The sequence below is a fragment of the Canis lupus genome, chromosome 1 (assembly GCF_003254725.2).
Source record: "Canis lupus dingo isolate Sandy chromosome 1, ASM325472v2, whole genome shotgun sequence".
Lineage (NCBI taxonomy): Eukaryota > Metazoa > Chordata > Mammalia > Carnivora > Canidae > Canis > Canis lupus.
Window position 1 is genome coordinate 109139310 of NC_064243.1, and position 13806 is coordinate 109153115.

The 13806-nt window shown below is 50.6% G+C and overlaps 1 protein-coding gene across 2 annotated transcripts; it reads left to right on the forward strand.

Moving 5' to 3' along the window:
• The first annotated feature begins 1752 nt into the window (after window positions 1–1752).
• On the forward strand, window positions 1753–12968 carry AP2S1 (adaptor related protein complex 2 subunit sigma 1). 2 transcript variants are annotated; one of them, XM_025424549.3, is made up of 5 exons: window positions 1753–1997; window positions 5896–6045; window positions 11875–11988; window positions 12401–12460; window positions 12606–12968. In XM_025424549.3, the coding sequence occupies exons 1-5, from the start codon at window positions 1995–1997 to the stop codon at window positions 12705–12707; spliced, it is 429 nt and encodes a 142-aa protein (XP_025280334.1). In that variant the 5' UTR covers window positions 1753–1994; the 3' UTR covers window positions 12708–12968. The 2 variants fall into 2 exon arrangements, with proteins under 2 accessions (XP_025280334.1, XP_035568350.1); XM_035712457.2 differs by lacking the exon at window positions 1753–1997 and adding an exon at window positions 2072–2094.
• Window positions 12969–13806: the final 838 nt, after the last annotated feature.

The following is a 13806-nucleotide window of genomic DNA, read 5'->3' on the forward strand; positions in this document are numbered from 1 at the left end:
ACACAAAGTCATCACTGTTTGTACAAATAAGGAGATTACGGGAATAATTTCCAAAGGTGTGACTCCACAAACAAGGGTAAGCAGCCTCCTTTCATGAGGGGCTTGGGATGAATATTCCTCATCCCTCAGAGAGGGGGGCACCTGGGTGGCTTAGTGGTTGAGCATCTGCCTTTAGCTCAGGTTGTGAACCCTGGGTCCTGGATCAGGTCCCAAATCAGGCTCCCTGCAGGGATCCTGCTTCTCCCTCTGCCTATGTCTCTGCCTATCTGTGTGTCTTTCATGAATAAATAAATAAAATCTTTAAAAAGATACTCAGAGAGGAATTTTAACGTTATAATGAAGCTGAGGTAACTATTGGGCATTTTTTGACTCATCTGCACAGGCATCTTATCCTCCAATATTTCTTTTCCTGTTCCAGCAATTCATTATAGTTAGTTTCTTTTCTTTCTTTCTTTCTTTCTTTTTTTTTTAAATAACTGGGTGAATCTTTTCTTTCTGTTTGTTTCTTTTTAAGATTCTATTTATTCATTCATGAGAGACACACACAGAGAGAGGCAGAGACACAGGCAGAGGGAGAAGCAGGCTCCATGCAGGGAGCCCGATATGGGACTCGATCCCGGGACTCCAGGATCATGCCCTGGGCCAAAGGCAGGTGCCAAACCGCTGAGCCACCCAGGGATTCCTCTATAGTTAGTTTCTTAAGGATGAAAGTGAGAGGCAGAAGCTTCTAGGAGTTTCCTGAACTACAGGGGACCATGGGGTCTCCCCAGTGACATTACTAAAAAAAAATCAAACTAACCTATAGAATTGTTGGGGATAGGAGAAGGGGACCTTTGTACCCAGGGTCCTCTATGCAGGTCTGTGGAAGTGGTGTTTAAGGTAAAAGAAGAAAAAAGGCCAACCACAGAATGAATGAGGGAAGGCCATGTAGGGAATAGCAAGCGTAAAGGAAAGTCGCTTAGTTAGGAAAGAACTTGACCCATTTGAGTAACTGAAAGGAGACAACTGTACCCTATTACCCGATATATGTTAACAATGAGCCTTCATGATGTTAACTAGCATGTATTGAGCGCTTACGAGGTGTCAAACACAGTGATAAGTACTTTGGAAACTTACTGAGGCTTTATAAAGATTTTTATTTATTCAAGAGAGACACACAGAGAGGCAGAGACATAGGCAGAGGGTAAAACAAGCTCCCTCTGAGGAGCCTGATGCAGACTCGATTCCAGGACCCCGGGTTCATGACCTGAGTCAAAGGTAGACGCCCAACCACTGAGCCACCCAGGTGCCCCCTTACTGAGGCTTTAAAACAACCATACTGTGGTGACCTCTTGATCACTCCTGTTTACAGATGAAGAAACTGAATTTAGAGGTGAAGTCATTGTCCCAAAGTCCCCTGGTAGGAAATGCAGTGACAGGATTTGTACACAGTTCTGACTCTCAAAATAATTATCTTAAACCACTGTCCATCTCCCATAGGGAAACATTCGAAATATTTTAAACAAAGCACTAGGTGAGCGCGGAAAGAGTTACATTTCGAGCTCCCACAGCGGAGTTCCTTACTTAAAACTACTATTTCCAGCATGCACTTCTTCTTGCCTTGGGAGGATGGGGGTGGACGCAGGGCTACCAGAACTACATTCCCCAGAATGCAAGTCCCCATTGCTGGCAGACACGCAGGTCGTGAATTGTAGTCCTCGGCAGAGACATTCGCCCGCAACTCCCGGTATACATTCGGGGTCAGTACTACGTGGTGGGAAAAGGACAGTCGCGCGGCCTTTTGGGAAGCGGGATCGGCCCTTTTTCCCAGGTTTGCAGCCTGGCTGAGCGAAGGCATTCTTGAGACTACACTTCCCAGTGGGCTGTGCGCGAGAGGGCGGGCGAGTTCTTCTGCCGGAAGTCCGCTCTAGCCCCGGGTCCCCTAACTGCTGCGAGAGCCGGAGCTGCCCAGGAGCCGCGGGACCGGGGCCGCTGGGGTCCGGACGGGGGTCGCCATGGTAACGGCGGCGCGCCCACGTTGGGGCCGGGCGGAGGGTGGGTCCACGTGCAGGTACTCGAGGCTCGGTCGGGTACTGACAAGCCTCCCCTGCCGCGGTGCGTTGGTTTGGGCCGGGCGCGGGCTCTCGGGATTGGGGCCGACCCGAGGCCCGGGGCAAGGGGGCAGCTGCGCGGCGATTCTGGGCGCGGGAGTGCGCCGGAGGGCTCGACGCCAGGGGACATTAGAGGCCAGGTGCCAAGGGGAGAGGGCTGTGCGGGAGGGAGACATTGGAGATGACTGAGGAGGTGGAGGTTGAAATGGGGAGGGAACTCGCGAAGCGGGATCTCGGAGGTGGGGAGACGGGATTGGAGGTGGGGTGGGGGCGTCTTACGAGGAGGGCGCTCTGGGAGTGTGGCAGGATAGTTGGGGAATGGGAGACACTGGGATGGGAGAGAAGGAGTCTTTAGAAGCCGGAAGCTGACAATGAAGGCAGAGAGGGTGTTGAAACGGGAGGGGTACTCCTGATGAGAGCGAGAATCTCTAGGGGAGGAGACTGGGCTCTGGAGATGGGAAGTCGGCTACTGTGCAGAATGGGGCTTTCGAGTCCAGGGAAGTGTGCTGCAAAGCGGGAGGAGGCTTAGAAGGTGGGAGCGAATATTAGAAATGGATGGGGATGAGTGGACCAGATCTTTCCAAGAAGGAGAGGTCTTGAGTGGGAGCAGGCAGGGAAGTGTTGAGAGATGGGGAAGGAGCTTTTGGAGCAAGGACTGGGCTTTGGATTTGCCTACCCTCCCTCAGGGTGGGTCTTTGGACCTTAAGCAAGGATCCTTTGGGCAGGGAGCCGGAAAAAGATGAATGGAGGTGGGTGTCAGAATGAGGAGGAAGCCTCCTCCACAAAGAGCGTCCTTGGAGGCAACATGTGTGGTTTGGAACTTGGGGAGGAGGCCCTGGCATCAGAGAAGTGATGTCCCAAGTAAAAGGCCTTCTGAAGCCTGAGAGAGGGAATTGAAACCCAGAAGAAATTCGAAGTCTAAAGGGAACAACTCCAGGGGAGGGGGCTTGGAGACAGGAAAGATGGGGGGGGGGCACCTGGAGAGAATGTCAGAGGGGTGAGGAGGCAGGAGGGAAAGGACCTCTCAGGAAAGATTCCCAGAGGTGGAGAGATTCTGACTGGGAGGAGAAACAGGAAGAGGTGTTATAAGGGAATTTGGGGATAAGAGGCTGGGCTCTCCCTCAGCCCTTTTAGCTCTCCTCCCACGTGCCCCATATATCTCTGGCTCTGCCCCTAGGTTGTGGCTGCCTAGTGAATTCCCTCCTCCCAACCTCCTGCCAAGCCCATGGCCTTTCCCTTCCTACTCAGGACCCCTAGCGCTAGGAAGTGGTTTTCCCTGGCTCAGCAGATGGAGTTCTTGGAAGGAGAGTGTAATATCCTGTTCCTTTACAGCTTGATTGGTTGGGGGAGGGAGGAATAGACTATCAGAGAATGAGACTTAGGAAAGAGAATGGACTCCCTGGAATGAGTAGGGGCTCCCACAGGGTAAGCTGGGGTCAGGGGGTCCACAGCAAAGCTTTTGGACTTCCAGCTGTGCTTTGTGGCTGTGAGACTTCTTTTCTCTGAGCTTTGGTTTCTTCATCTATAAAATGGTGTACACCTGCCCATCTCAAACAGACCTGGGCTGAAGGCAGGCTTCCTGCCTGGGTAAACTTGGGCCTTGGTTTTCTTAAAGTCAAATGATGGTGAATTATAATACCATTTAAGAACTAATACTTTTGTAACATTTAGTATGTGCTAGCCACAGTGCTACACCCCTTTTGTTTATTAACCCGTAGATTGTCTTATGTGGGAGGTGCTCTCTGTATAATAGACAGAAGGAGAAACTGAGGCCCAGAAAGGCTAGGTTACTTGCCCATGGACATACAGCTAAGAGGGCCAGCATTCATTCAGGCTCTGGAGTCTGTGCTTAGCCACTTGGATGAAGCTGTCTCCATCATCATAGCTCATTGTAGTGAGCGCTCCGTATGTAATAGGCACTGTGCTAAGCACTTCTGGCATTAACTTGTTCTGTTTTCATAGTAGCCCTAGGAGGATTGACCTGGCCTTTCAGAATCTTAAAAACAAATTTCCTAGCCCTCACTGATGATAATCATAGCTGACACAAAGCATGTGATCTGAGCCAGGCACTCTTCTAGATTCTTTTCTTTTTTTTTTTTTTAATATTTTATTTATTTATTCATGAGAAACACAGAGAGAGTGGCAGAGACCTAGGCAGAGGGAGAAGCAGATTCCCCTCAGGGAGCCAGATGACGGAACTTGATCTCAGGACCCCAGAATCACACCCTGAGCCAAAGACAGATGCTCAACCACTGAGCCACCCAGGTGTCCGTAGATACTTTTCATATATTGTTTACATCTCATCATACATTTTCCAGGTGGATAAGCTGAGGCACCAAGCAGTTACATCACTTGAGAAGTGGCAGATGCTTTGGAAAACAGCATTGGCCAAAAAAGTTAGGCATAGCATTACCATATAACCCAGCGATTCCCCTCCTAGGTATAGGGATAGCCAGGGGAAACATCAGTCCAAACAAATGTCCACGTAAAAGCTCGTGTGCGAATGTTCATAGCAGCCTTATTTGTAATCACCAAAAAGCGGAAATGACCCAAATGTCCATCAACTGATGGATGGATCAACAAAACAAGATATATCCATACAGTGGAACGGAACATAGTTCAGCATTAAAAAGAAAGGACTTGTGAACACACACTACAGTGTGGATGAACTTTGAAAACATTGCCGAGGGACGCCTGGGTGGCTCAGTGGTTGAGCGTCTGCCTTGCCTCAGGGCATATCCAGGGGTCCTGGGATCAAATCCCACATTGGGGCCCCTGCATAGAGCCTGCTTCTCCCCTCTGCCTGTCTCTGCCTCTGTGTATCTCTCATTAATAAATAAAATTAAAAACAAAAAAGAAAACATCGCCAAGGGGAAGAGGCCAAATACAAAAAGACCATGCATGTATTGTATGATTCTGTTTATATGAAACCTCCAGAAGAGGCGTAGCCATAGAGACAGGAGATTATCTGTTGCCGGGAGCAGGGCAGTGGCTGCTAACCTGTGGAGATTTCTTCTTGGGGTGATGAAAATATTGTAGAATTAGATAGTAGTGATTTTGGCAACATTATATACGAATATACTAAAAACCACTGAACTTTATGAAAAAAAATAATAAAAAAATAAAAACCACCGAACTGTACACATCTTAAATGGGTGAATTTTTAAGGCTTGGTAAGTAAAAAGAAAAAAGGAACATTGGGGAGATCTCTGGGATTCAGACCAAAGAAGTCTGGAACTCAAAAATTTCTTAGAAATTTGTATTTATTTATTTAAGTCCTCTCTCCACCAAACATGGGGCTTGAACTCACAACCCTAAGATCAAGAGTCCCTGCGCCTCCCGTTGAGCCCTGTGCCTCCCATTGTGCCGCCAGGAGCCCTGCAACGCAAACATTTATTGAATGCCTGTTGTGTGCCAGCTACTGAATTAAGTTTAAAACATTTAAGTGCAGAACACTCTGACGAGATGGGTCCTCTAAAGAAACTGATTCTGCCGGTGGGGAAACAGGCTGCAGGGGGGAGGGGGGGCAGGGGGATCCTTGCTCCAAGGTCAAGCAGAGAAGGGAGTGGATCCTTGGGCTGACGGGGGAGTTGGCCGGTGGAAGCAGTCATTCCTCTAGGGTGTTGGGACCTGGGGTGGGAGTGTGTGGCCAGGCCAGCCAGACCAGGCTGCAGCCTAAACAGCTGCAGGAGGTGTGGACCCTACCCAGTGGGGATGGGTGGGGCTGTTGGGCGGGCCATCCAGTGCTGGCCAGCTCTCCCTCCCCCCCCTCACCTCCTCCACCTCCTCCTCTCCCCCTACGCAGATCCGCTTCATCCTCATCCAGAACCGGGCGGGCAAGACGCGCCTGGCCAAGTGGTACATGCAGTTCGATGACGATGAGAAACAGAAGTTGATCGAAGAGGTGCATGCTGTGGTCACCGTCCGAGATGCCAAACACACCAACTTTGTGGAGGTGATACTCCCCTCACGCTTGCCACACTCACCTTGTTCCTCTGCCCATCCTGCCCAGCCGCCAACTGCAGTAACCCCCAGACCTGTTTCCTTCCTATGTTCATATCCTCAGCCTGCTTTTGGCCTGCTGTCTTCCTTCCTTTGAGGGGAGGGGGAGACCTTTTCGTTGTGATCATTTTCTTTTTTTTTTTTAATATGTTATTTATTTATTTATAAGAGATAGAGGCAGAGACATAGGCAGACAGAAAAGTAGGCTCCCTGTGGGGGGCCTGATGCAGGACTTGAACCCAGTACCGTGGGATCACGCCCTGAGCCAAAGGCAGAAGCTCAACCATCGAACCACCCAGGTGATATTTATTCAACAGCCACTATTTTGTGAAACATCCTTCAAACATACAAGATACTCCTTAAACATGTAATTCCACACGGACACAAATTTGTATACAGTCACTACCTCTTTAGAACCTTCAGTGTGTCAGCTATATATGTTTAGTATTGGGATTGTATTAAGAACAAGAATAGTATAATCCTTGAATTATACAAGAATAGAACAAGAACAAGAATAGTATAATCGTGTTCTTAGTGAATTTGCAACCTTGGAAATTTCTTTCTTTCAAAAAGCTTCCATTTTAGTAATAAAAACTAAAGGAACTGGACAGGTTAGAAAAAATTTAATGGATATTTAGCTATGAAAGAAGATATTTATTAGACATTAACTCTTATTATGATTTAACTTTTTTTAAATTTAAATTCAGTTAATTAACGTATACTGTATTACTGGTTTCAGAGGTAGAGGTCAGAGGTTCGTCAATCTTATGTAACACCCAGTGCTCATTACACCATGTGCTCTCTTTAATACCCATCACCCAGTTACCCATCCCCCCACTTCCCTCTAGCAACCCTCAGTTTGTTTTAAGAGTCTTTTATGGTTTATCTCCCTCTCTGATTTCATCTTTTTTTTTTTTTTTTTTTTTTTATTTATGATAGTCACAGAGAGAGAAAGAGAGGCAGAGACACAGGCAGAGAGAGAAGCAGGCTCCATGCACCGGGAGCCTGATGTGGGAATCGATCCCAGGTCTCCAGGATCGCGCCCTGGGCCAAAGGCAGGCGCCAAACCGCTGCGCCACCCAGGGATCCCTCTGATTTCATCTTGTTTTATTTTTTCCTCCCTTCCCCTATGATCCTCTGTTTTGTTTCTTAAATTCCACAAATGAGTGAGATCGTATAATAATTGTCTTTCTTTGATTGACTATTTCACTTAGCATAATACCCTCTGGTTTCATCCACATCATTGCAAATGGCAATATTTCATTTTTTTGATGGCTGAGTAGTATTCCATTGTGTGCGTGTGTGTGTGTGTGTGTGTGTGTGTGTGTATATATACACCACATCTTCTTTATCCATTCATCCATCAACATGGGCTCTTTCCATAGTTTGGCTATTGTGGACATTGCTGCTATACACGTTGGGGTGCAGGTGCCCCTTTGGATCACTACACTTGTATCCTTGGGGTAAATACCTATTTAAACTTTTTAAAAAGATTTTATGTATTTATTTATTCATGAGAGAGAGAGAGAGAGGCAGAAACACAGGCAGAGGGAGAAGCAGATTCCATGCAGGGAGCCCAATGCAGGACTCGATCCTGGGTCTCCAGGATCAGGCCCTGGGCTGAAGGTGGCGCTAAACCGCTGAGCCACCCAGGCTGCCCCATAAGTTTTTATTTTTAAGTCAGCTCCACACCCAACATGGGGCCTTAACTCACATCCCTGAGATCAAGGGTCACACGCTCTACCGCCTGAGCCAGCCAGGTGCCCCTCTTTGGTCTCCTTAAATTGAGAAGGCTCTGTCTTTAATTTCCATGGCATCAGCTGGGCTAGTTGTCCTATAAATTCAACACATATTTATCAGGGGTTTGCTGTATGGAGGCACTATTCTAGGAGCAGGAACAGGACAGACCCGAGTCCCTGCCCTGGGAGAGCTGATGTTCTGGTGGGAGGGAGACAGATAGTAAAGACAGAGCATAGCAGGAGGTGAGAGGTGCCAGGGGGAAGAAGCAGCCACTGTAGGAGATGAGAGTGCTGGGGTGTGTACGTTGGGGGTTGGAATGCAGGTGTAAATGATTTAGGAAGTCTGGAAAAGGTAGCTTTGGAACCAAGACCTAAAAGAGTTGAAAGAGTGGAAGGAGAGGATATCTGAAAGGGAGAACTCCACACCCAGGAAATGGCAAGTGCAAAGGCCCTGAGGCGAGGACATGCTGGGACATTCCTGGAATAGCAAGAAGGCCAGCATTCTGAGGGAATGTAAGCCAGCGAGGGGGGTGGAGGGCCGAGGAGAGGAGAGAGATAACAGGGACAAATGGCGCAGGGCCTCTTCCAAGGTGGCAGCCTGGAGAGGGTTTTGAGCAGAGGGGGGCAGGTGTGGGCCAACTTAGCAAAGAGCAGGTTGAGAGTGAAGACCAGGAGTGAGGTATTTGTTCACACCCCCACAGAGAATCCAGGAGGGAGTGATGAGTCAGTGTGCAGAGAGGGCAGGATGCCACAATGTGGAAGGTTCTGCACACAGAGGGCAAGGAAGCCTGCGGGACTTACCAGAGGAGGGATGAGTGACAGAGGGGAACACAGGAGAGAAGAGAAGCCATATCTAGAGGTGGGAGATGAGGAGGTAGAGGAGAACCAGGAGATATGGGGGGAGGCCGGCAGCCTTAAACAAAGGGTTTCCAGGAGGGGGGCCTTGCGGAGAGCAGGGCGATGGGGCCAGAGCAGGTGCAGGACAGAATGAGGGGGCACACGCCCACTCCCCTGGGCTGTCCTGCCACCAGCACAGCATCTTATCTCCCACTGTGCACTGTGGGGACTGAGACAGCCCTGTGAGCAACACAGACCTGTCCCCAGATGAGGACTACCCAGAGGGGTCAGGGCTGCAGGGCTGGGACGGAGCAGCCCAGTAGGACAAGGGCACCTGCCTCAGACCGGGGTCAGAGAGGACTTCCCAGAGGAGGGAGTGCTGTAGGGAACAAGAGAGAATTGGTCCCTCCCCCAACACACTGGGGAGGGTCTGGGGGAGGAGACACTAAATAATGTCTCTCCTATGAGATTGAGGTCAGGGCAAGTCCTGGAGGAGGAGGAGGAGGAGGAGGAGGAGGAGGAGGAGGAGTCCTTCCTGGAGGAGGACTTGTAAGAGTAAAACCAAAAGCTGAATAGCCAGTGAAGAAGGTCCAGGCCTCTCAAACTTTCTTCCTCTTGTTTGTTCATTAATGTTCATTCTTTTTTTTGTGTGTGTATGTGTTTTTTTTTTTAACCTCTGTTAGTTTCTTATTGCCGTGGCAACAAATCCTACAAATATAGTGGCTCAAAACAACATGATTTGTTGTTTTAAACAGTTCTTTTTTTTTTAATTAATTTATTTATTTATGTATTTATGATAGGCACACAGTGAGAGAGAGAGAGGCAGAGACACAGGCAGAGGGAGAAGCAGGCTCCATGCACTGGGAGCCCGATGCGGGATTCGATCCCGGGTCTCCAGGATCGCGCCCTGGGCCAAAGGCAGGCGCCAAACCGCTGCGCCACCCAGGGATCCCTTTTTTTTTTTTTTTAAACAGTTCTTGAGGTCAGGTGTCCAAAACGGGTCAGGAGGGCTGGGTTCCCTCTGCAGGCCCTGGGGAGAATCCATTTGCTTGCCTTTACCGGCTTCTGGAGGCAGCCTGCGTGCCCCAGAGAGTGGCCCCTTCACCAGCCTCAAAGCCAACCACATCTCACCTTAAAATCACTCCATCTGACTCGTACACTTCTGTCCTCCTCTTTCCCTGATAAGGACCCCTGTGATTACTCTGGGCCCATCTGGATCATCCAGGATCCCCCAGCTCAAGATCCTTAGTGTAATCACACCTCCACAGTCCCTTTTGCCGTGTAAGGTCACCCGTTCACAGGTTCCGGGGGTCAGGATGTGGACCTCTTCATGTGAAGGGCCATGCTGGGGACACAGCAGGCACAGCACCAGCTCAGGGTCAAATGAGACAGACCTGTCCCAGACAGTGATGCCCAGAGTGGTCAGGTGGGGGATGGGAGCCCAATGGGTAGGGGAGTACAGACAGGTGACTCACCCCAGCCTTCAGGAAGAGACTTATCTGAGAGTGTATAGGGGGAGAAGCCATGAGGGCCTGTGCCAGATCCCTGAGAAGCCTGCAAATTTATTTTTTTTTAACTTTTTTTTTTTAAAGATTTTATTTATTTATTCATGAGAGAGACACAGAGAGAGGCAGAGACACAGGCAGAGGGAGAAGCAGGCTCCATGTAGGGAGCCTGATGTGGGACTCGATCCCCGGACTCCAGGATTGCGCCCTGGGCCAAAGGCAGGCACCAAACCGCTGCGCCACCCAGGGTTCCCTATTTTTATTTTTTTTAAGATTTTATTTATTTATGCATAGAGACACACACGGAGGGGGGGGCAGAGACACAGGCAGAGGGAGAAGCAGGCTCCATGCAGGGAGCCCAATGTGAGACTCGATCCCAGGTCTCCAGGATCACACCCCGGGCTGCAAGCGGCACTAAACCGCTAAGCCACCAGGGTTGCCCCTATACCAAGTTTAAAAAGAAAAAAAGTAGGGGCTCCTGGTTGGCTCTGTCAGCAGAATGTGCAACTCTTGACCTCTGGGTCCTGAGTTTGAGCTCCATGTTAGGTGTGGAACTACCTAAAAAAAAAGAAAGAAAGAAAGAAAAGAAAAGAAAAAAGTAGAGTTTAGAGTTTTACCCTGATGTGTGCTTATTAATCCGTGGATTATGTGCAGGAATTACTACAGTGATGTTAGAAAATGTACTCAAAGTATAGAAATTAACAAAAGAATTAGCTGGGGGGAGAAAAAGTCTAGGGGATGCCTGGGTGGCTCAGTGGTTGAGCATCTGCCTTTGGTTCGGGTCATGATCCCTGGGTCCCCGGATCGAGTCCCACATCGGGCTCCCTGCATGGAGCCTGCTTCTCCCTCTGTCTGTGTCTCTCGTGAATAAATAAAATCTTATTTAAAAAAAAGTTTAAAAATCAGGGGCTAATGTTGGCTTTTGCAGTTGCCAGCAGGTGGCGACAGAACACACCAGACCCAGGGCTGGGACTTTTCCAAATTTTGCCCAAGGATCTTGTGCTTAGCAAACCAGTTCGCTGGTCTCTAAACCTGTCTCTTTATCGTATTTCCCTCACATAAGATTACAGTCTGTATCCTTGGTCCACATGTATTTATTCCTGGGCTGTATGTATGTGTTAGCGTAGAAATATTTATATTTTACATTACAGTTCAGGGTAAGGCTGGGGTGGTCTTGGTTGGTTATAAGCAGTGACTGCACTGCCCCGCACAGAGCCCGCCCCCAAGTAGTGTTTGTGGAATGATGGCATGAGTTAGTTCCAGGCTAAGGAATTCGACTTTCTCCAGAGGCGACAGGCAGGGAGCCATGGAAAGGTGAGGTAGACGTCGTGGGACACCCCAGCCTCCCTCTCGGCTCTGGGCTTTTTCTCACAAGCTGTTCCCTCTGCCCAGAGCACTCCTGCTCATATTCCAGGTCTAGGTCCAGATGCCCCCTCCTCCCAGAAGCCCTCCTGGGTCTCCAGACTGGGTTAGCTGCCCACGATGGGGAGTACTGAGGAGGAATCTCTCTGCAGTGGACTGTGAGCCCCAGTGGCGGGGGCTGGGTCCCGTCTCAGTCACCGCTGTGTCCCCCGCACCGGGCCGGACAGAGCAGGGCTTCAGGGACCAGGCATGGGGTGAAGGACTGACTTCTGGCCCCGAGCTGTCCCGCACTGTTGGGTTCTGGGCCGCCCAGTTGCTGACAGCCTCTCTGCCCCACAGTTCCGGAACTTCAAGATCATTTACCGACGCTACGCCGGCCTCTACTTCTGCATCTGCGTGGATGTCAACGACAACAACCTGGCCTACCTGGAAGCCATCCACAACTTCGTGGAGGTGCGAGGGTGGGCTGCGGCCCCAGGGGCCCTGGAGCCCCTAGAACCAGCCCTGGTCTCCCCAGGCGGGGTGCACAAACCCTCTCCCCACATCCCCGGGTGGACAGCCAGCCTCCCTCTGCCCCTCTCTGCCCACGTGATTCCTCTTTCTCCCTCCGCATGTGTCCGGTCAGTCTTCCCTGCCATCCTTTTCTGTTGCTATGTGATCGTCCTTGTTGTTTCTGGCTCTAACTGTCTTTGTCCTGGTGTCTCTTCCTCCTCCCTCCTTCCCTCCCCTTCCACACTTCCTCTTGGTCTCTCTTTTACCATGTCTTTTTCGGGGGGAGGGGTGACCTTGGCTCCCATGTGCAGCCCTGTGTGGCCCTGTGTGCCTCCCTCTGCCCAGCTCTCACCATCTCTGCCTTCTCCCCCAGGTCTTAAATGAGTATTTCCACAATGTCTGTGAACTGGACCTGGTGTTCAATTTCTACAAGGTGGGCTCCTGGTGAAGACGAGGGTGTAAGGGGGGGTCAGAGCCCCCAGCTTCCATCGGAGGTTCAGACGAGCACCTGTTGAGGGAGGGGGAGAGAGGAAGAGCCCTCCCCTCACAGTGGGGTCTCCTGCCCTCCCTTCGCTCAGGTTTACACGGTCGTGGACGAGATGTTCCTGGCCGGCGAGATCCGAGAGACCAGCCAGACGAAGGTGCTGAAACAATTGCTGATGCTCCAGTCACTGGAGTGAGGGCAGCCGGCCCCTGCGCCCCGGCCCCTCACTCCCTGCTCGCCCCTCTCCAGGCCGGGGCTGCCCGGCGCCCTCCCTCACCTGCCCAGGAGGAAGGCCCACAGCTGGGCCTGGGCCACCAGGGAGGAGACTGCACCCCACTGCCTCTGGGCCCAGCCAGGGGCGGAGGCCATCTCGTGTGTTCTGAGTAACCGTGACATTGTCGTGTGACGCTGTGAGTGCGTGTGTGTGGAGCCCCCAATAAACCCATGGTCTCGCCTGGCCTGTGTCTTGGAGCCCTTGCCGGTCTGCCCTGGGGACCCCGGACACTTGGGACACCCTCCCATCAGTGTGCAAGGCTGACAGCAAACACTCCTTGGCCTGAGAGCGGCAGTTGGCCCAGATGCGTTCATCTAGGCCGCTGCCCACAGAGGGCTCCTGAGAGTGGAAGGGGAGATAGATAGATAGATAGATAGATAGATAGATAGATAGATAGATAGATTTATTTATTTATTTATTTATTTAAAAGATTTATTTTTATTTATTTATGGTAGACACAGAGAGAGAGAGAGGCAGAGACACAGGCAGAGGGAGAAGCAGGCTCCATGCACCGGGAACCCGACGTGGGACTCGATCCCGGATTTCCAGGATCGCGCCCCGGGCCAAAGGCAGGCGCGAAACCACTGAGCCACCCAGGGATCCCGGGGAGTTAGATTTAGACCCCAGGCACCTGCTACTAAAATAATAATCCTCCTGGCCAACACCTAATAGTGTCATGCGTCTCCCATGTGCTGTTCAAAGTGTCCCAAGTATTATCTTCCCTCATCGTAAGATCCTGAGGAAACAACCAGTGTCTGCCCATTTTCCAGGTGAGATCACTCATCCCAGGACCATGAAAAGGCTTGGCCAAGGTCATGTCACTAGTGTGGCTAAGCCAGGTTTGTCCTAAGCCCAGGCAGTTGGCTCCAGAATCCTCATTTTTAACCCCCAGACTGGGTGGCTGTCAGGACCACAGGCTCTGGGCCTCATGGTTCGTGGTTCTCAGCAACAGCCCTGCTGGCCTTGGGGTCGGACCATTTTCCACTGAGTGACACTGTCCCAGCGGCCCCTGGACTGTTGG